General features: G+C 45.0%; 1 protein-coding gene and 1 long non-coding RNA gene across 15 annotated transcripts in view; one reads left to right on the top strand and one right to left on the bottom strand.

Annotated features, from left to right (window-relative positions):
- LOC147025072 (L-lactate dehydrogenase-like) overlaps positions 1 to 22851 on the bottom strand; it is a 188984-nt gene that overhangs the window by 85615 nt on the left and 80518 nt on the right. For 2 of the 14 annotated variants that reach the window (XM_085885664.1, XM_085885654.1), the window contains exons 2-7: positions 16247 to 16326; positions 13497 to 13550; positions 9015 to 9113; positions 8766 to 8863; positions 6373 to 8468; positions 352 to 4962 (exon numbers count right to left, since the gene is read on the bottom strand). In XM_085885664.1, the coding sequence (XP_085741790.1) occupies positions 1051 to 2859 (1809 nt within the window). In that variant the 5' untranslated portion in view covers positions 2860 to 4962; positions 6373 to 8468; positions 8766 to 8863; ... (1 more) ...; positions 13497 to 13550; positions 16247 to 16326 and the 3' untranslated portion in view covers positions 352 to 1050. Of the gene's footprint in view, positions 1 to 351; positions 4963 to 6372; positions 8469 to 8765; positions 8864 to 9014; positions 9114 to 13496; positions 13551 to 16246; positions 16327 to 16474; positions 16815 to 22851 lie in introns of those variants that run through there. The other 12 variants (XM_085885658.1, XM_085885652.1, XM_085885662.1 and 9 more) reach the window with 11 other exon arrangements.
- LOC147025074 (uncharacterized) overlaps positions 21123 to 22851 on the top strand; it is a 7934-nt gene continuing 6205 nt past the window's right edge. Inside the window, exon 1 of the long non-coding RNA XR_015058849.1 lies at positions 21123 to 21360. This is a non-coding gene — a long non-coding RNA (uncharacterized LOC147025074). The remainder of the gene's footprint in view (positions 21361 to 22851) is intronic.

Here is a 22851-nt window from a genome sequence, read left to right as displayed (position 1 = left end):
ATCAACATGGACTATTGATCTGGCAACCACCGAAGGTACATTGATGTCACTAAGCTAGCTGACATTCTTGAGAAGAGACAGACTGGTATCACTGAAGCACTAATCGGCCTTCATGCCTCGACTGGTTGTGATTTCACATCGTGTTTCTCTAGAAATGGAAAAGTGAAGCCCTTCCAGCAGATGGAGTCAGATGCAGCTCATGTGATGGCATTGCGATCTCTAACAGCTGAGGAGGTAGATGTCCAAGCTGTTACATCCTTTGTCTGCATGCTGTATGGATTCAAAACCTCTGACATTAATTGTACTGTACTGAAATGGGAGATGCTTAGCAGGCAGACATGAGCGGAAGGACAGTCGAGCCGGGCTGTGTTGTACAAGTGCGAGCGCGGGCGTACTCTGCCCGGCGGCTCCCCTTTATTCCGTATTCGGCACACTCATGAGCCGGGCGACCCCAGTATTACTACGACGCCTCAGACGGCGCGCACACCCTATATCCCTTGCAGATACGATAACCACCACGACCCCTCCTCCCATCATCACGCCCATCATGCATCATCATCATGCCCCTCCCCGTAGGCCCGCAGACTACACCACACTCTTCCCTCCTAAAAGTATGATTATTAAATGATCAGTATTATAAGAAGCATAGACAACACGAAGAACCTCGGTATAATAATCATGCAAATAAAATGAAAACAGCGAAGTATAACAGCACATCACATCATATAATGCGTGGAAGCGAGCTACTGGAGAAGTAGCAGCACTACACAGCGAAAACGCCCCCAGGCAGACTCGAAACAGATAAACCTTTCGAGGCCGGACCCCCGCTGTCTGGAACCCGCGGCGCCACCGCCAGACCCAACCGACCTTGGTGGGGGCGCTGAACAGCACCCTTGGCTGGAAGCAACAAACACTCCCCAACCCCCACGCACCATAATCAGTTGAGATTCCACCGCATGGCCAAAACGGCCTTGAGCGCACCCAGAGAGCCACGCCCCAGGCGCCAGGCACGTCTGACCTCGCTGAAAGCAGAGGTGGGGGTAACGCCGACTAGCGCACGAGTCCCGGCTCCGAGTCGATCTCCGAGACCCACACGGCAGTTAGAAGGTAGTAATTCCATTTAAACCCCACTTCAACCATAAGCTCGTTATAAATCAATAGGAATAACATTTGAACCATTGCGAATTCATTTTTCCGTACAGCGCGCTTTTTTGATAAAATCCCAGCACATGACAAAGCAACTACCTGCGGCCCGGGACAATGGACGGCCAACCCAACCTTTTTATTCGCCACCACCGCTCCTGAAGCCCCCACATCACATTGATCATAATACAACTCCCATTGACTGATCCCCGCCAAATCCACTTTCACACGAGACCTGCTGGCATTTATTTCAACAACATTAAACTGCATCACTAGAGCAAGGAAAAACACATATGCCCTGAACAACAACCCACAACCCACATCACGAGTCCGTTTCTTGGTTGTCGACTTGATGTTGCGACTCGCGACTCCCTTTAACGCCACGGGCTCCCCGCCACCTGTTGAAGCTGCCTGAACAACACCGACGCGCATTGCCTCACGAACACTGCCGAAGCGCGGGAACTCATCGCGAGCGAAGCGCGGGAACTCATCGCGAGAGCTGATATGGCTCTCGCCGCTCCCGACCCGCACATCACCGCCGCAGGCAGCAACGAACGATCGCTCCCGCTGCATCGACGCGGCCCCCGCCGCCAGAGCCTCGCCCTCGGTACTCGACGAAGGTCTCGAAGAGAGCACTGGCACATCTGCAGCTACGAACCGGAGATCCAGTCCGAGGTGCGCCAGCCCGTTCCGACCCAAAAGGGTCCGGCTCGCCGGGTCCGGCTCGCTGGCATCATCATGCCCCGGCTGCAGGCCGATCTCCAGGTCACTGGGGTCCTGCTGCGGTGCCCCTTCGCTCCCGGTGCGACCGCGCTGCGGTGCGCGCCCTCGTCCCGCACCGCTAGGCGCGCGAGCACCCTGCGGCACCTGTGCCATCGCACGGACTCCGGGCTGCGCGACCTGCGGCACTTGTGCGGTCACCGCGTGGACCTCGGGATTAGCCGCCATGCTCCAGCTGGAGCTACTCATTACGTCCTGGCCAGCAATGGCGCGGACATCCGTGAGTGTCTGCTCGACAGATGAAGCAGTCGCGACCGCCGAGTCGAATGTGATGTCGGTCAACCGTAGGATGGCTGCTCGCAGACCAGAAATAAAACGATCTCTGAGCCGTGCCGGACGCTCCTCTGTCGTGAATTTGCACGGCACAGCCGAATGCGATGCGCGGCCAGCACGAGTGGACTCAAGTCGACACCCGATCCGTGCCTCGCTCACTTCAACCTCCCCTGCCACTGATCTTGTCACCTCCGGATCAATTGGAAGCAGGTTTCGACCCGGGACGGAAGGATCGCTTCGCACACCGCCATCTATGACCGTAACAATGGGCGATGACCCTCGGCCCACACACCGTAGACGACCTCGAGAGCTCAGACCGCCGTCCGAGTGATTGCATTGCCACGCTCGCCCATGACCCGCGCCGCAGACCGTGCGCATGGCCGTGCGTGCCTGGCCCATCGCGATGACCCCTAGACCATCTGCTGTGCCCCGACCATCGAGACCTCGGACATTCTCCAGAGCTTGCGCGATGTCCCACGCCGCGTTCGAGCCGAAACGCGTGTCCTCGACAAAACGAACAGTGAGCGCGGCCGTTGCCCACTCGACGTGGCCGAAGTCGATTCCGACGAAGGCGGGCACGCGTACGTTTGCCATGCACCGACCCTCTGCCATGCTCGCGCTGGCGAGACCTTTGGCTCCGTAGCTTGGAACCGCACGGGTCATTTGCCGCCCTTACACACGCCGATCCGAAGATCCTCGTTCGCCAACTGTACTGTACTGAAATGGGAGATGCTTAGCAGGCAGACACGAGCGGAAGGACAGTCGAGCCGGGCTGTGTTGTACAAGTGCGAGCGCGGGCGTACTCTGCCCGGCGGCTCCCCTTTATTCCGTATTCGGCACACTCACGAGCCGGGCGACCCCAGTATTACTACGACGCCTCAGACGGCGCGCACACCCTATATCCCTTGCAGATACGATAACCACCACGACCCCTCCTCCCATCATCACGCCCATCATGCATCATCATCATGCCCCTCCCCGTAGGCCCGCAGACTACACCACATTAATGAAGCCAAATACAAGGCGTCCATGCGAATGGGTGGTGGTGACGAAAAGGATCCCCTTGCCAGAATAAAGATAAACTGTGCCTCTTTTCCCCCCGTGCACCAAGACACTTGGTAATCATATGAAAAGGGCGCACTATGTGGCAAGAATCTGGAAGAGAGTTGATCAGACAGATCCAACTGGTGGGGTGAGTCTGACAGACTATGGATGGAAGTTGTCTCAAAACTGCTTTGAACCAGACTGGTATCCAGGAAGTTCAGTTCCAGAGTCCTTCACAGGCCCACATGTCGTCTTGCAGTGTCGTCTGATATTTCAGATCAATTGTTCAAATTTGCATAAAAGCACCAAAATTGGTACACATGCAGAATAATGTATTCCGAACAATTGTAGATATGGAGCCACCCAAGATTGTGCCTTGGTCAGCTTTTTTCCAAAATGGCCACCATTCTACTTTCGTAAAATTGGCTATATGCTCTTATTTTCTTATTGTATTGGTGGTAGATATAAGGAAAGTGTAAAATTCAGTAAACTGACCATGAAAAGGCATATTCAAATATTATGAGCCAGTATTTTTGGTAAAAAAGCCATTATTTGATTTGTAAATTGCTGCTCTCCTGTAACTTTTCGCTGTAAAGTACCCATTATTGCCTGGAGAACAAGAGTCAAATTATATTCATCACATTCAATGGGTTTGGAATCAACAAAAATTGCATTATAGATTACGTACTTTACTCTATTTTGAAAAGGGAACTGATAATCGTGATAATGACAAACTCAGAAAATGTAGTCAAATTATTGCACACTTCACTTTGAAGCGGCTACGGTTTACTGTCTACTACCATTCTACCAGGACACATGGTACACGCATACATCAGTCTAGTACAATATGAGTTTCTGAGCTCAAGTGTACTGGCTCTGGATCAAGAAGTCAACACTTACAAGCAATGCGACTTTGCATTTGCACATTCTAATCTAGGCCGATATCTCAGTCTGTGTCTACTGCGTCTGTCTACTGGCATTCTCCTTCACAAGCACACAGTCCAGTGCATTGCAGATTAGCCTTCTTGCATTTGCAGCGGTTTTTACAGCCTTTTTTGCAGCCGCATGACACCAGCTCGAAGCAGATTTTTGAAGCCTCATGGAGTGTGGTCCAGAGCGGTTCGTAGGACCCATCCTCTGTTTGCCGCCAGCCCCAGCTTGTTGGTGATGGAAGCACGGGTTGAGGGAACAAGACCTGCCTCCAGACATAGCCACCCTGGAAGACTGATCTCTTCACATGCTGTTCCAAAGCATCGTAGGTAGTTGGGATGCGCTGGACGGAGTTCCTCTTGGCGAAGAGTTTCTTTCTGGCCTCGTTGACGTCCGTATATGGACTGGTGCGGTCATAGAGGAGCACCACAAACCTTTCAATGCAGTGCATTGTGTCATCCTGGATGTTGACTGGCATGGTGGTCAGGGTCACAAGAGAATCTGTCAGTTCTGGAAACGAGTTCCATGTGGCCCAGGCAGATTTGTTCCCATGCCCCACGAATGCTGATACAGTGTCACATCCGGTCAGGGCGTGGAAGACAGGGAGGGCACGTGCCTTCTGTGGACCGAGGGAGGCAGCTATTTCATGGGCAGGGATGTAGCGGTAGTTCTTGCCCGTCCCAAAGGCAATCCAGAGTTTATCCACACATGGTAGTGCCTGGGCTACCATCACCGCCAAGACGACGACATCGGTGTCTACGGTTCGAACTTGAATCCGACGGTGGTCATGTTCTGCAGCATGGGCCACATGTAGCCAATATTACCAATTACAACACCACTTCCACCACTTCCACCACCACAACAAAATACTTCTGAACCTGTCACTGATGCAGTGTGCAAAAATGGATTTTCCCATAAAAATGACCATTTTTCCCCAATACAATGGTTGGAAATATAATAAATCAACACAAATGACATTTGTATTGTTTTCCTTTGTAAATGCACATCACATGGAGTATTTATCACCTCTGAGAAACCTACAAAGAGAATAACAATGACAGATATCCCATGTTGTTAAAGTAGAATGGCAGCCATTTTCCAAAATGGCCGCCAAAGCTGACCAAGGCAAAATCTCGAGTGGCTCCATATCCAGAATTGTTCAGAATACATTAGTCAACATACGTACCAATTTTGGTGCTTTTATGAAAAGTTGAACAATTGATCGCTATGCTGCAGTACTAATGAGGATGATGGCGATGGCGTGAAAGATAATTCAGTAGATGAGGAAGAGTCAGATAATGCTTGGAGTGAGGACAGTGATGAGAGTGATGAAAGTGATAGAGAAGACTTGTTATGCCAAGAGGACATCAAGTTAATTATGTGAACTGCACATTTGCAAGTTTTCCATATATCATTGCTCGGTAATGGCGTCGCTTAATGAGGAGGTGGGCTACACATTTACATGGTAAACTACACATTTCCCAGTAATAACACGGGTGTCAGGGTAATGATTGACCATAAAAATACCGGTATAGACACCTCATTTGTGATATTTTCATACACAGTTTTTCAGATAGTGAGGTTTCGGTAATGACGTCGCTAATTTAGTGGATGAACCATGAATTTACGTGGTAAACTATACATTTTCTAGCAATATGCATAGCATCAGGGTAATGATTGACCATGAAAACATAGGTATGGACACCTCATTCGTGATATTATCATGCATAGTTTGCTCGATATTGAGGAAATTAGGTTTTTCGGTCATGGCGTCACTAATTGAGTGATTTCGGGGGGAAAGCCACGGGTCAGACCATGCAGCAATGCACTCACCTCTAAGCTGTTTGACCTGGGTTTGAATCCCGACCCAGCTGTAAATTGGCATCCCAGTGTTTCACAGGTGGGATGGCATTAGCATTAGGAAAAAAAAATTGGGATGGCATTGTGGGGCAGATGGGTGTAATAATTGCTCACATTTTCCTAAAAGCATGAAATTTGGCACAAACCTTGGTTGTCGGGTACTTATCAATTCCTGAAATAGAAACAAGAAGAAGACGTTGTGCATAGCACGATACTTGCAAAATCCATGAAACAAATTTGACTTCAAAAATAATTGGTGGTTGAATTCAGTGACCTGAATTGCAAATCCTCTTCAAATTTCAAGTCAATTGGGATGAAAATTGAGGATTTTAGAAATCTCACCTCAGTTGTTGATCTTTGGCCTTTGTTGACGTTTTGACCTTTTGACCTGAAAAACAAAAAGGCTTCTTGCTTTTGACAAACTCTACCATGTGGCGAAGTTTCGTGAAGATCGGTTTCGAATTGCGACCTGTAGGCGATAAACAGACAAACAGACAGACAGAATAACAAAATCGACTGACCAATATACTTGAAAAAAATCTTCGATTTTGCAAGTAACAAGGTGGTTTTTGAGTGTACTTCTAGTTTCTTTTCAGATTTAAAAATGGCTGCCATCTTCACGTAAACAAACGAAAAGTGTTCAAACTGCATTTCAGACTGATGTCAATTCCCTAAAAGTAGTGGTTGAACAAATGGGAAATCCATTTCTTAAGGATTTAGATGACCTTCTCACCTTGGATTCAAAATATATCGCAGATCAAAAAGTTGGAAAACAGTCAGAATTATAGAACAGCGAGGGGGAAGAACAATACGATCAGTTTGTGCAAGAACGCCTGATTGATCGATCCAAATCCTTACTCGATCCGATCAAGAAGAACAAGTTTCCTCTCTTTAGAAGATCTCCATCCCAAGGTGTTCCAAAGGAGCGCCAAAAAATGACTGACTTGAAGAAGGGACCGCTCGACGTTTTCAAGACTGGACATATCTTGCCAGACACGTGATGGGAGCTTGGATGAATTTTTTGCCCACGACAATCAGAGCTGTTCACCAGCTTTGTCAGAATATGGTACAATATTGATGGGTACAAAGAGTAAATTGACATTGTGCTTGGAGTGACTGCTTCAGAGTGACTGTGAGTCACTCAAAGTCGATGTGATGATTTTTTTATGGAGCAGCACTGGTGTATCTGCTCAAACCTATCAGCTCAAAGACTTTCTATGACAATGCTAAAGGGAGTTTCCTCCCCGACGTACATGGTCAGCTGTGGTATATCAGTAAGCTTCATTTTGTATGGGATGTGTATCTTTCAGACAGTTTGAAAGCCACCACAAGGAAGAAGTGTGGGAAAGGCCTCAGGAGACGTGTTGAAAATAAGTCCTCGGTCTTAAGCAACTGGAATGCTTTTCTTCACATTGACAGGAGCAAGACAGAAGTTTTTGGTCTGTTGGCAGATCATATTGTCGTGTCCAGGCCGATTAACACCGGCCTGGACAGATAGCCGGACGGTTTTAACTCGGAGGCGAACAGCCGAAATTCTTGGCGGTTATGGTGCGTGCGCGGGATGGTGGCTCGGAAGGTGCTTTACCAGAACGGAAGCACGTGGGTTTATTCTCAAACCCACAACGAACAAACAAACACAAGGAAATTCAACAATAATGATTTAATAAACATAAATCAATGGTAATAATGAAAATAAATCAGAGTGAGGTCATGAAAAGTGAGGTAAACCAAATACTAATTTGAGATGTCTCCACTCAGTCACAAAAACAGACAAGGGGAAAGATAAAAAAAAAAAAATAAAAGAACCCCACCCCTCCCCTTTATTCGGGTACTCAGCTTTGCGTTCAGAGATGACCTTTAGGAGCCTGGTGTCGTCGAACCACGTAGCCACCACACGGGAAAATGCACCAAAATGGCGCGAAGTCGCTCTCCACGGCCAGGTTCATGTGGTAATTTGTGCGGATGGTCTTCAACACCAGGAGCCCACAAACCGCTGTACAATTTCTTCTCATGATTGAGATTGCCACACCACTCCCTCTAAGTTCCAGGTCCGCACACACCAAATGGCGCCGCCTTTCTCCTTGATCATTCAACAAGGCGACTGCTGAGGCTGGCAGATAAGAGAAGAGCAGAAGCGACCACTAGCCCAGTCTTGGTTTTCTTCTCGGCCCAGCTAAACTGACAACGGCTCATGCCTTATTTCAGCACATGAACAAATTCGCACCAGCACTACAACGAGAATTGGGCAGCTCTCTCATCGTGCCCAGAAGAGACAAGAGGGCAGACTGTTGTCTTTCAACCGTGCTCCCTCTCTCGAACCTTCTCTCCATCACATCACCCCAACCAATCATCAGCTTCAGGGCCATGGCCTGCTGGTTACGAATCCTGGGAGGTGGGGTTGTAGTTGTTGTTGTGAAACGTGGTCCTTTATGGCCGGCCTTGTAAATGTAAAAAAAAAACGCAGGAAAGGGTCAGGGGGCAATCACATACTGGGAGAAACTAGCCTTAGATCCCACCTAGTTAGCACAACACCACCCCCCCCTCCCCGTGTGGTGACACGTAACAATGTTGAGCTCACAGTTTTCACCGACTTAAATTACGTCGAGATGTCTCCTACTTGTCCATGGACTATGCTCTACAATACAATCCTATCTTCACTCTGGGATTTCTCCATCTACCCTCACAACGTAACAATGTTCTTGAAATCGAGATCAAAAACAAACAAATCATCTCACCCACAGGGTCTGGTGTGGTGTGCAATCCTTATGGAATGGATACAACGATGTTACAACCTTGTAACCACAAAGAGGCAGATACGAGAATAATCCTCCATCTGCAAGATCATGTTAAGAAGTGACATCGGAAGTGTTTAATTCTAACGGTTCACACAGATATTCTTGTTTTTGCAGTGTCTGTTTTACTCCACCGAACACTAGATGAACCGTGGGTTCTGTTTGGTACTGGGAAGTATGTGAGGTACATACCTGTGCATGAAATTGCTCGGTCACTTGGTCCTTTGAAGATTCGGGCTCTTCCAATGTTTCATGCTTTCACAGGCTGTGATACGGTGTCGGCATTCACAACTGTAGACAAGAAAACCACATGGGATACTTGGATGTTTTTTGATGAAATAACCCATACCTTTATTGATGTGCAGATTGTCTGGAAACTGCCAAAGGTGAATACATGTCCATGCTCGAGTGGTTTACGGTGTTACTGCATCATCGAACCAGTGACTGTTTTGGTATAAATGAGTAAATGAGTGCAACTGCATTCTGTGACTTCTCTCAATGGATTTCTACACACACGTACCTTCATCAGCATTCTTTTTATTGTCATGTGACCTCGACCATTCCAAGACATAAACAGCATTATTTCAAGTAGCCAATATACATAAACGTTTGATACCACTAAAAGTATATCTGCCTAAGTGTTTAACTTTATGCTATATTTAGACATTATGTAATTACATCACTGGTTAAACAAGAATTAGTCTGGATGCAGAACTGGAATTTTACCCGAGGCGTGTTGTGGAGTACATACACAATTTTATTGCAGATTCTGGTGACATAGACTATACTAAAGTCAAATCTGAGTGATGCCACTTTGTCACGCTTGAGGAATTTTTTTTAGGAGCAAAATTCAAAATGGCCGCCATCAAAACCGTTTTTTGGCCGTAATTCAGCCAAAAGTTGAGATATGAACCCGATTTCAGTGGCAAACCCTATGTTTTGGGGGTCAAGGAATACACTGATATGTTTAAATAAACCATGCAACTCATAATAATAGTCTATATTGCAATTTTTCTATTTAGATATAATATTTTGACTGAAAAAATATCGACCGAACTATTTTCAGCCGTAACTATGCCCAAAATCTATATGAACCTGATTTAAGTGGTAAACAGTATATTGTATTGTATTGTATATTTTTATTTCCAACAGTACAGTTGAGTAATACAATGATTAGGTAACAACAAACTATAATTAATTATATTAACACATAACCAAATAAACGTAATAAGCAAGGTTTACACAAATTTTATACAAATTCAAATCCACAAAGGGGTCTGTACATGCTATCAACTAGGAATATACTGATTGGTTGCTGATGAACTTCTTTCATTCTGCTTTCACTCAATCTTTCTTTCACTCAATCTCACATACAAGACAGCTGCATAAATCAAATACCTAGTGTTCACTCAAGTTCCACAGCTTCGCTTGCTGATACAGACTTTGTTTGGTCGTTCTGACATTCCTCCATACCATGGCAGCCACAGAACAATGAACAGGAGAGCCTGGCGGCAGAGCAACAACATCTATTCATTTCACAGGGTCCCACTGAGCTGCACCCACACCTGATCATCTTGAGAACATTATCAGGAGCTCCGATGACATCCAGAGGCAGAGACACAGGGAGCAACATGCTCGACACTTCTTCATGTGACCATCCATGACTCGTTGGATCGATCAATGGTGGGTCTGGAACTCATGCAGCCCGCCATATTGCTGCCTGCAAGTGCGCCCTGAGAACGTGTTGGATGAAAGCCACAGTGGTTGGTGGTAGAGTTTTTAACTCTGGTGCTGATGTCAGCTTCTTGTTAGCCATCTTTGAAGACCAGACATCAAATCGAATAGCTGACATGTCTTCTGTTTCCTGGGATCCATAGCAAGCAGCGAAGAAGGCAGTTGCTTCAGATATGACATCTGGTAATTCTGCATCAAGATCACCAAAATAATTTAATTGACGACCATCTTTGAGGTGTTTCACAATTGTGCCTTTTCCGATACCCCACAGGTAGGCAACTGTGTCACATCCAGACACCACATGTGCTGCCAGAACTTGGGTGACAATATGTGCATGCTTCTGCACTGTCGCCTTGATGTCAACAGACGATCTGTCACGGCTTGTACCAGCCATCACAAGGTTGCATATGCCAGTTCCTTCAGTTGGTAAAAATGCAACAGCAATATGAATACATCTGTGTCGTCTGAAATTACCCGGATACTCGGAACACCTGGTGAGGCTAGAAGGACCATTTGTTGTACCATAATAACTGCCCCCTCAACGCGAAGTCGCACTTCCTGAGCCCACTCATCATCTCGCAGTTCACAGGTCTTCAGTATCACATCGTTAAATGTATCCTGATTCTGTCCTCGATCAGCAGTTCTGCATTGAACAACATGCCGCCAGCGAGATGGATTTTTTGGCTCTGGGATGGGATCACACTTTTCACTACAAATGAGACATTGTTCTTTAAAATTGAACGATATGGCATCTGTTCGGCGCGTTCTCTTCACGACGGGCTCTTCATCTTTTTCTTTCTTCTGTAACAAACGTTTAATGTGCGTCTTGGAAGTGTATGTTGCAACGCAATTCTTGTGTGTGTAGAGTGTCTCAGCAGATTCTTGTAACAGGGTTTCTAGAGCGACATGCCACCCATCACCTCTACGTTTACTCGCTTCTACGATGGTGTTGAGCCTTTCAGGTACAGCTACACTCATTGGCTGTTTACTGGCACTGCATTTCATGCGACTATTGAGCAGGCAAGAAATGTTAAGCTGTGATGCCATCGTTCAGTTCAAGCGGATTCAAGATCACAGCTATCGAACGTTGTCACGAGAAAAAAGACAAGCAGAAATGTTCAATTGTTGTTAGATCAATATAATGCAAAACAATCACGAAATAACTGTATGTCTTATATTAATTGTTCAGAAAGTTAAACACCCGATGCATTCTTAAATGGAAGACATTTACAAGGGGTGATGAACAAATTAATCATTTCATTTATTTGTAAAATACATGTATAAAAAAATCAGAAAACCTGTTCCCACCCTGTGTACTTTAAACATCATCAACACAAACGGTTGCTATGGTATCAAAACAATCATGATATGAAGATACAAAAACGTCTTGCTTTCAAAAGAAAATTGATTAGTCGACTGATAACAATACTTTACTGTTAATTAACACACAGTTTTGCATGTTTCTTTAAAAATATCCAAGCATATATAACTTACTTGATCCGTTGACACAGTTCATTGATCTTCATGGCAGCCATTTTTTGTCACAACTGTACTGGGGAAAAACTGCTCTGTGAAAAATTATTTTTTAACACTTTTCTTGCTATAGCATGAAACTGAATTGGAACTGTGCTCCAGCTATGTATAAACACAATAAAAGTGCAATAAAAGCACATCAGCAACCTTTCAGTGTGTTCATCGTATGTACCCTTGACATTATTTGGCTCAAGCTTTATAGGTCGAAACTTCAACAATTGGTCAATAATTTATTACAATTTTAGTCAAAATATGGTATCTGATATACCAATATTGCAATATGGACTATTTATATGGATGATATGGTTTATTTAAACATATCAGTGTATTCCTTGACCCCTAAAACATAGGGTTTGCCACTGAAATTGGGTTCATATCTCAACTTTTGGCTGAGTTACGGCCAAAAAACGGTTTTGATGGCGGCCATTTTGAATTTTGCTCCTAAAAAAAATTGCTCAAGCGTGACAAAGTGGCATCACTCGGATTTGAGTTTAGTATAGTCTATGTTACCAGAATCTGCAATAAAATTGTGTATGTACTCCAAAACACTTTAGCCAATGGCTGCCAGACTAAATGCTCTACTGAACTAATGGATGGATCAAAATATCAATTACTGAGGTATTCTACCAGTATGATATTGAACATTTATCTTATTTCCATGGCGTAAGTAATGTAGATTTCTATTTCTTTTCTCAGGGTGTCAACAATGTTATTTCAAGTAAAATATTTGACGGTCTATGTAATTTATATACATAAATTCTGCCATCTTGAAAATATCCAGAAGTAGGTCTCGCTCAACGTGTTTCTACATTAATGTTGATGAAGTTTCTGAATTTGAACATTTGTGCAAATTTCATGCTTTTTGGAAGATCTGAACAATTATTCTGATATTCTGCACCAATCTGCCTCACTCTGTGTTCCAAAACCTCAAGATACAGATAGGAGTCTAAAAAAAACCTGATTGTGATGATTGTGTGAATGAGAAAAAAAAAAAAACCTGATTGTGATGATTGTGTGAATGAGAAAAAAAAAAAAACGGTCATGGATTCCTATTACAGAAGAGGGAGCCACTCAAGTTGTTACTGTATTTCTCGATTGCAATCATACTTCGAGCTATGTCGTAAATCAATAAGAAAGAATGCAAATATAGTTATTATACAGGGTGTCCGAAAAGTCTGGATCCATAGGCAAAAATTTATATAAAAGTTTTATTGCAGTAAATGCTCAAATTGATGGCCTTGGACTTCACGACGCTTGTTTATAAGCTGAATACAAGAACGTTGAACATTTCTGAACCTAAAACGTTTAAATACTTTAACAGTGGCATGTGTTATTGGATGCTTATCAGGATTCTTTCTATTGAATTCGGCAGCAACTCCTCTATGTGAAGAATCCTGTCTTGCGTACATGAGAATGAGTTCAATTCAATCTTTTCTTGTTAGTTTCGAAGCCATCTTGGATCTGAAAGAAAAAGAAAAATATCAAATTGTATATTCGGAAAAATGCCTCGGGATTCAGACTTTTGGGACACCCTGTATAACGCAAATTCAGATATATTTAAGTTTTGGAAAGACAACTGTTAAAAATAGAACAGGAAATGATAGATAAGCATTTTTTTTTTTTACTTTATCAGGAAATCAATTCTTACAACTAGGATTTCTGGAGAAGATCATGTCGATATTATTTCTGTGGGCCTGGAACAAAGTTGTGTGAAAAAAATTAGGTGGAAAATGGAAACCCCAATGCCTGGAGCAGACCTAAAAAAAGAATTGATCAAATTTATATGAAACACTTACTGATTGCAGTAATAGCTCGATGCTGGATGAAAAAACATGAAGTTTATTGAGAAATGTTGCATTATTTATCCTTGATACTAAATCCAGCGTTAAGAAAACAGGGACAAGTTCATTGGAAAGAAAAAAACTGATAAATGCTAAATGAAGGCTTAGTCATCCTACAAAAAAACGTTGATTCCGCTCTAATCATGTGAATATTATGCAACCTGCTTGTTGCAAGATTGAGGAACAAATGAAAGTAAAATTACCGATGGATTACATGATAAACCAAAAATCACAAAGTTGAGAAGACGTAAAGTAAATTATACAGTGGTTGATTACACGTGGTCTAGTGACTTAATTGAACTTCAAAATGACAGGGGATATAACTATGTTTTAATTTTCATCAATTTAACGTCCAGATATGTGTGGGTTATCCCTTTGAAAAATAGAGCGACTTGTCTTGGGACAGCCTTCAAATAGATATTGTTGCGGTTGAGGAAATTCGCAAACCACCATTCAGGTCCTGTAGCTGAGATATCTCTGTAAGTACATGTGTAGTTAGCCCCAAACCCGTTGTTTAGAGGGAAGAAATGTGATTCATTCGGGCTGCGACCCTTTAAGATAGCCGTTTTTCTGTTCTAACTTTATTTTGAACCAACCACGTCTCAACCGCCATCACACAACAACCACCAACCTCAACGCCGCTTCACAACAACAACAACGCCAACAGCCACGACCTTTACCTTCACAACTGGCTCCCGCAAACATCGCATCACCGCCATTCCAAACATCGCCATGGCCATGGACCAGCACTTTAAACCCTCCACCACCTTCGCCTCTCCTTCTGCGGCCATTCCCGCACCGCTTGTGGGCACCGAGCGTCAGGCTGTCCTGGCCTCGTGCGGGACGCGCGCCGAGCCGCGGGTGCAAATAGCGGCCTTTCCGAGGAGAAGTCGGATCAGGAATGATACACGCCCACTTCTTTACGTCTAATCAGCAAGCGCGGGGCGGTTTGGCCCCGCCTCCAGGCGCGTCAGAGTAGAATCGATATATGCAAATTCGAGGATCAGGGGAGACACACGCCCCTTTTTCTCCGTCCAATGGGCGAGCGTGGCTCCACCCCCGAGCTCGTTCTGATCCAGAAATTTGCATATGGGTTCTCCTGATAGACTATAAAGCGCCGAACGCGGGGCAAATTTAGTCAGTTTCGGTCGAGTGAGTTGGAGGAGGGAGTTGGAGAAAAGGTCGAGGCAGTCAAGTCGGGTCTGGAGAGTGGCAGTCTGTCGGGGTTCGGAGTCTGTTGGGGAGCTGCAGAGAGGGGAAGCCTAAAGCCTGGAGCACGGTCGAGGTGGTTTGCTGCAGTCGGCTGAGGAGAATTGGGGAGGAGGTCGAATAGCTCGGGTCCAAGGCAAGGAAGATGGCGGTCGGCGACGAGGTCGCAGTGGAGTCGCTCGTCGCGGGACCCAAGCAAGCCAGCTATCCTCTTTCCCCAGAGCATCAACAACCCCCCCTGTTTCCCCCCGCGCTGAGATAGTGCGAAAAGGGGGCCCCGTTCCCACCCCACTGCAAGCAGTGCCAACGAAACCCGCGAAGGAGCGCGGAGTCGGGGCGCCGCGACATTTGCGGCTTATCACAAGACACGGGTAGGATCCACCTGGTCTCGCGGCCCACAGGCCCCGTCTGCCCCCTTGTCTTTGAGGGTGGCCCTTTTCTTTTGCTTTTGAGTAAATGTGTTGTCGGCGCCGTCTGTAAAGTAAAACTGTGTAAGTGTTGCCGTGTGCTCGCGTAGTCGGTAGTAGATCTGCATTGTTGTGTTTCCTTTGTTGCATCTGCTTTTGGTGCATAATTGGTGTAATTGTATATGTGTGCTCTCCGTGTGCCGCGGAATAAATGTGCATTATGTTGAACTGTTTTCCCGTTTCGCTTCGTCTTTTCTTGAATTGAATCTCCATCTTGCTTCACGTAAAGGGTTGGTAGTGGGCTTAATACGCCCGATAATTAATCGGAATTGGCGAGGCCGACGATAACACCGCTCGGTTATCCCACTAGTACGGAACGGGTCGCTTAAGTGGCCCGTGTCCAGAGTCGACCTGCGGCGAGGTGCGATCGCCCGGTCTACCCTTCGCGTGGGTACTTAGGTCGGTCGAATTTGGCGAACAACCCTATCCTACGTGGGGGGCCGATTGGCCTCTAAAAGGCCCACCCGTGGGCTGCCGGCGTTAGTCCGAGAGGGTCACGACAGAATTGTCCGTCCGGTGGGCGACGTGCCGCGATTCGAGTTACGTGGCCGATCGCACGCCGGCGGGCGCGAATTCGCAACAATATTTTATAAAAGTAAAAAGAAACCACAGAAATGACGGACTGCTGAAGGAACCTTACCATCAGCCATGATCTTTCTTGGGCAGTCCATATTTACAAGATGGCCTCCAAAGCCAGCCACCGATTGGGCATCCTTCATCCTGGCCAATGAAAAGGAAAAGAAAGGAGATTGGTCAAGGAAAGAACAGTGCCAGTCAGCTGTAGGTAAAGCTAATATAATTTTAGGTAGTATTTGTAGAGAAACAAATTATAAATCAAAAGAGGTGGTGCTTCATTCTTTTTGTATACATGGCCGAGGCTCGTGGAAGAGCTGGAGCAGAATGGAATGCAACAAAATGGAAAGAGGGAAACATCAACAGCAGAGTAGAAATGAGGGTAAGGTCAAGGGGAGGAAGAGAAGAACACATGGGGTGAACAAGCTGAACACAAGCTGAAACAGCAAGAAGAGGAAGAGGAATGTGGGGAAGAAACAAATAAACTGACAAACTAACCAAGGAAAAGAGGCGTGGAAGAGTGGGGAAAATCACAATAACTTTGAAAAGGGGGGTGCTTGGGAATGAGGTCATTTTGGGGAGAAGGGATCATGAGTATGGATGGAGAATGACCTGAGGTAGTGGTGAACAGTTGTGTTGAAGGCCTGGAGGGAAGAATCGGACTGAATAAACTGGAGAAGTTGCTTCCACATGCAAGAGAAAAGAGGAACAAATGAGTGGAGGTGAACACTGAGCCTGGATATCAGGAGTTTATGAAGAAGTGGGTTTCTGGCAGACTGTGTGTGCCCTGCATATACTGTACCCTGGAGGGACAGAGCCAAGAGAGGGGGTGCAAGACCAAAAAGGAGACGGTACAATACAGAGAGGTCATCAACCTGTCTCTGATGTGAAAGTAACAGGCCTAGCTTGAGAATCAGCAATAAAATGTATCATGTAGATACAAAAACGACTTTGTTTTTGATTTTCAGTCAAATTTGTCTCATTATAAATAATATCATCCTTGTGCCTCCAAAAAGCCTAATGATTTTGAGGACCTTGCTTTCCACATCATCCGAAGGGCAAGGTGAGAGGCAGGGGCGACAGCCCAAAGTAGAGAGCAGTACTCCAATAAGCTGTGGATGAAGGCCAATGGGAGGTTGTCAAAAGTTCAAATATGCCAAGGAAAGACCTTGCACGATGGAGGCTGCCCAGTCGACGGCTGGCTTTGGAGGCCAACTTTGAAATGTGGTTTGTCCAACAGATCGTGGCTGAAGGTGATGAGACTCAGGAGTTTGAATGACTGAACTTCCTCGAGAGGATTGTTCAGAAAGTAGAAAGGAGGGTTTGCTCGATGGTCCTTTCGAAGAGACTGGGAGAATGTGTGGGATTTGTTGGGGTTGAAAGACATATTCCAAGTGTTTGACCAGCTCCTGATTCTATAAAGTTCTGCAGAGAGGGAAGACGCTGCTGTTTCCTTGTCTGAAGGATGAGGTGACACGGTGGAAGGGAGACTCGTTGGTAAAGAGATGAGCAGGATTTTTCCAGGGTATCAGAAAGACCATTGATGAAGATGAGGAACAAGACTGGCCCAATACACTGCTTTGGGGCACTCCAGTGTTGATTGGGGGGGGGGGGGGCAAAAGGAGGTAAGAAAATCCAGCTAAGAGATACATGCTGATTATGGGAGTGGAGGAAGTCGGTGAGTCATGGGAGGAGGTGTCTTTGGATGCCATAAACAGAGAGTTTGGAGGTCAAGGTGCGGTGCCAAACTGTATCAAATGTGTGAGATATGTCCGAAGAAACAGCTCTGATCTCACGTCTGAAATTCAAGAATTCATTCCATTGTTGGAAGTGTCGAAGCAGCATGTCAAGCTTAGATAACTGGGTCTGAAACTGAACTGTTAATCTGAGATTAGGCCGTTGGAAAAAAAGGAAGGATTTAATGTCAACTGCAAAGATACATTCCATGACATTGCTTATAATTGGAAGCAAACTAATAGGCCTGTAGTTAAGAAGATCAGTTATTGCAGCATGTTTGTGTATTGCAGTGATGTTGGACAACTTTCAGGAAGATGTATACTGACCTAGAGAGAATGATCAGAGGAACAAAGCAGAAAGAAGATGAGCAAGAGCAGTCAAATCGATTTTTAGGGCACATGCACTGATGCACCATGGGTCTGGGCCTGTTGAAGAATCGGAGTTGATTGAGTTTGAGTCAGATTGAGTCAGTTCCATGGATTCACAGAAGTCCTTTTCTGAAGTGCTATGGCTGGTGAGAGAGGTACCACCACCCAGCCAATTAACATGCATGGTGACAATTGAAATCACGACATATGAGGAAGAGTTGCGATGAATGTTTAAAAGTTGGTCCATGTCGTCTCAGATAGAGATGTAAATGGAGTCGTCAGATTGGAGGACATTGCAATACACAAACAAGATGTGGGAGCGCTGGGGAAGTCGCAGCCGAAGGTACTCCTGGGGTTTGGCAGGTGTATGAGCAGTACATTGATAATGAGAAATGGTGTTCTTGATGTACAATGCAAAAAAGGGGAAGCTGAGAGGGGGAAGGGGACTGACATGGTGGAGTTTGACACCATGAATGGATGTGAAGTGAAACTGATTGTCATGTATACACAACCTCTGCAAAATTGACTTCTCAGGATTACCAAACTGGACATATGGTGACAGACTTCATGGGAGGGATGGAAAAAATGTTTTCCATTGAAGGCCGAAAGAAGAAGAGGAAGGAGGGTGGATGAACGAAGTGTTTCAGAGTGAAAAAGTTTTGTGAAATAAGACTTGTGAAAAAGAAAAGGGAATTAGAATGGAGGAGGATTAGCAAGGCAGATTGAGTTCACGTTTTGTTTTGTTTTTCCGGAGTGAAGAAGAGTTTTTGGTGTTTATATATTTTTTTTCGAGTGAAGATGAGAAAAGGATCAAGCGGAGGCATCAGAAATGACAATACTTGGGAGAAAAGAAGCGGAAACGAAGCACGTGGGGCAACATATGCCAACTCCCCGAGACCAAGGCGAATGGGCCAGAGTTGAACAGGGACACATTCGACAATTCAAGACAACTCGGTACGGTATGACACACAAAACTGGACGAAAACATGACCATAAACACAGGAATGAAAATAAAACAGGAAATATCTTGAACTTAATTATCCCTTTATACACACTTCCTTATCATTCCCCCACATTCAACACAAGGGCACAGCATGACAAAGTAATGGACTGAGGCGGTATTTGATTTCACTGCCAGAGAATTTGGTGTTAATCTGACTTGCTCATGTTTCCTCAAGCAAGTGTTCATTCACGGAGCCGTCCGCAAACAGTCCACAAAAGTGGAAGGTCCTGCAGAGGTGACGTTTGAGTTGAGCAGACCCTCCTTCACGCAAAGGAGTTTAACGATTCCGACGGGCGGTCAACAGGCTCGTGATGGATCGCAGCTCGACCCTAACATGACCAGCTCACACTGAAAAGGCTTGGTCAATCCCCCACGTTCAGCACATCTGGTGCACCAAATGTGGTTAAACACGCGATGTCCGAGCCATGCAAGACAGGAAGCGATCCACCCGACTCAGTGGCGTCCTCTTCTCCAACATGTTTCCTCGAACTCAGTTTTGCTCCATGCTTCTCTCCCTCTTACTCTCTGTGGCTTCTCTTCCTTCCTCTTCTCTCTTGCGCTTCGCCTCTCATGTTTCTGTTACCGGGCAAGAACTCTCTCCAATATCATAGAACCTTGCTCATCCCCCCACCCCCGACTCTGAATACCACTTATTTCCCCCCTCCAGAAGGGGGAGTTCGAGTGTCACTTCCTCCAGAAGGAGACTAAGTTATCTAACGTCTCAACGCATCCGAAGTACTTCTCCCTAATACAACCTCCATTATGTCCATCACAACAGAAAAAAACCAGACAGGAGTCCTTCTGTAACAAATTATGTGAATCTCTGCCCCATTTATATCCAAAGAAATCCCTCCTCTCGCCTCCTTAGGGTTGCACTACAATACTTGTTGTGTAACCTCGGCGTTGCTTTGGGTAATGCAAGCTTAGACGCAGGTTAGTTGATGAAATCAACGCGTTCATGCATTAGAATCGTTAACTGCATACAAAACGGTTATCATTGCATGAACAATGTTATTTGATTAGAGGAAGTGTTTTTTTGACACAAAAGCATTTCCTGAACATCCTTTGCATATTTTGTGTGCACATCACAATTTTAATGCTTGCACTTTGCCTCGTTTTGATTCTACTTTGTGGCATCACCAATCACGGCAGGAATAGTTCCAAAAGCTGGAGCAGCATGTCCAAAGGAAAATTCTGAAAACAAAAAAAAAAGTTAATTTTTGGGTTGTTTTTCTTGAACCAAACATAGTGATGGGGGTACGAAATGAAAACCGCAGCATATCTGCATCTGAATGATAAGAGCAAGAATTCAAAACAAACAAACAAACAAACAAAAACAAATGCCGCAGAGCATTTTGAGTCACACGCTGATACCAAACGGCAATGGCAATGCTTCTGAAAGTTTAATAAGAACAAAAAGTCAGTGAAAAACCACATCCTCACTGTATGCCTGGCAGCTGCCGGTTATGACTCATTACTTCAGTACCCTCTTTCTGCTGCACTTACTATTGTCCTCTTACTCAGATCCGCTCCACATACACCCGACATGCTGCTGCAGCAACATCACCCAGCCATTTAGCTTTGTTTGCTGTTGTCATCAGTTGTTCAAGTCCCGACAGCCCGCTTCCCGTTCCTTGGGAAAATAACTTTCACAGAAGGACCATGCCACCAAGGGGTTTCACCTTTTGTGGTCATCTGGTTTGATGTCAAAGCTGATGTTTTCCTGTCTGTGATTATGACGTAAATTGTTATTGCCATATCCCTCTGTTAGGGGTGGGTGGGGGCATTAGAACACCTACGACTAGTTGTGAATGCTTTCATAGCTTTTAATTTTTTAGGAGCATGTTGCTACTCCACCGTAGGGTGCTGCCAAAGGGACTGCTGTCAAGACAGGACAGGCACATGATTGCCTAATCAATTTGAAAGGTAGCGTGGAATCTTTAATATCCACAAGTGAAGGGTAGCAGATGCGACAGACAGCTTAAGGATTTAGTATTCACCAAAACAATGTTCTTCATGTGAAGCACCAGGTTGCCAGGTCTTAGTTGAACACATCATACGAATACCTCAAAGGTGAGTGTGCTACCTCGGAGATATCCTATCATCCTGATGATTACATATTACTGCACCTGAAGTAAACTCATTCCAGCTATTATTTAACAACATTGTAAGTTTTAATGTGGGGTGAAGCTAAGTAGTCCAGCCTGGAAGTCAGGCCTAACTTTTGGTTACGTCCAGGAAGGTAAAGGAAATTTTCACATCTAAAGAGATTAAGGATAACGCTCCATCCTGGTAGGCATCTTTGGATACTACTGTATGCCTGGTGTTGGCTTAATGGTTAGGGTGGTGGGCTTGGGATCCTAGGATCCTGAGTTCAAATCCCATTCGACTGTTGAATTAATAGCAGGTAGGGTTGACTCTGCCTGTCATCCTTCCGAGGTCGGCAAAATGAGTGCCAGCTTGCTGGTATCCTGTGTCGGAGTGGCGACCCATCCAGGATTCTGCCCAATAGTAAAGGAGACTGCTTAGGCAGCACCAATGCTCTGCACAGAGTGTGATCCCAATGGATGGATGGATGGATACAACTGTGCAGTATAAACAAAATGCTGATGGTTCAAGACCAGAATAGAGTTTGGAAAAAAAAAAAGAGGCCCACAATCTTCCAGCAATTGGAGAGAAACATGTCCTCTGAGCCTCGACATCTTCTTTGTAACGTGCCAGTGACCCTCTGAGCTTTGACCTCCACAGCATTAAGAAGTTTTGATGGTGTTGCAGGGGCTGTAGCCTAAAGTGGGTGTCCATACTCCACAGAGCTCCTCATGAATGGCTTACATGTTGCAAGGAGCTGATTATTATTTGCACAGTTGCAAATCTCAGCCCAATCAGAGGAGCAATCAAATGAAATAATTCAATTTCATGCAAAAGCAAGTGCATTTATGTGCAGGTACCTTTAAAAAATATTTCTGTCAGGAACTCAAAGCCATCTCAAAGTATTTATCACTCCAGGTCAATATACATTTGTCAACCTTAAAGATATAAATTCAACTTTCCCTAGGATTTTGCCAGTGTTATCCAAAGTAAGACTATTTTACAATTCAATACTTTTCTGAAGTCAAGAAGTAAAGCTTTTCAAGGACATTTTATCCTGGACATTAATTTTATGGATTCAGAACAACAAAATAAAAACTTTTAAACATGTGACCATTCTTCGTTGCATACTTTGCAATGAAAGCGGTAATCATGCATCAGTCACCAAAGTTTTTTTTTTTTTTTACTGTACTTGGAAAGGTGAAGGGGAATAGGTTTTGAACGAATTTACCATTAAAGCTGATTCAAGGCTGCTTTTGAATGAATCACCCCCAGGTGAAGGGAAAGTTAAGGACTGATTCAACGAAGGTTAGTTTAGCCGCAAGTGCTAAGACACTTTCTCATGACTTTCATCACCCTCTGAATTGATTTTTCTTCTGGCACAAAGAGCAGATAAGGATCCCGACACAATCGCACATTAACTTGTGACCCACAAAACAAAAACAAACATAAACTAAAACTGCACTCGGGAGAGCG

This window comes from Eptatretus burgeri, chromosome 6, assembly GCF_056783735.1.
Source record: "Eptatretus burgeri isolate ZD-2024b chromosome 6, Ebu_testis_v1, whole genome shotgun sequence".
NCBI classification, from domain to species: Eukaryota; Metazoa; Chordata; class Myxini; order Myxiniformes; family Myxinidae; genus Eptatretus; species Eptatretus burgeri.
The sequence above is the reverse complement of the archived record's forward strand: the minus strand, read 5'-3'. Positions and strand labels throughout refer to the sequence as shown.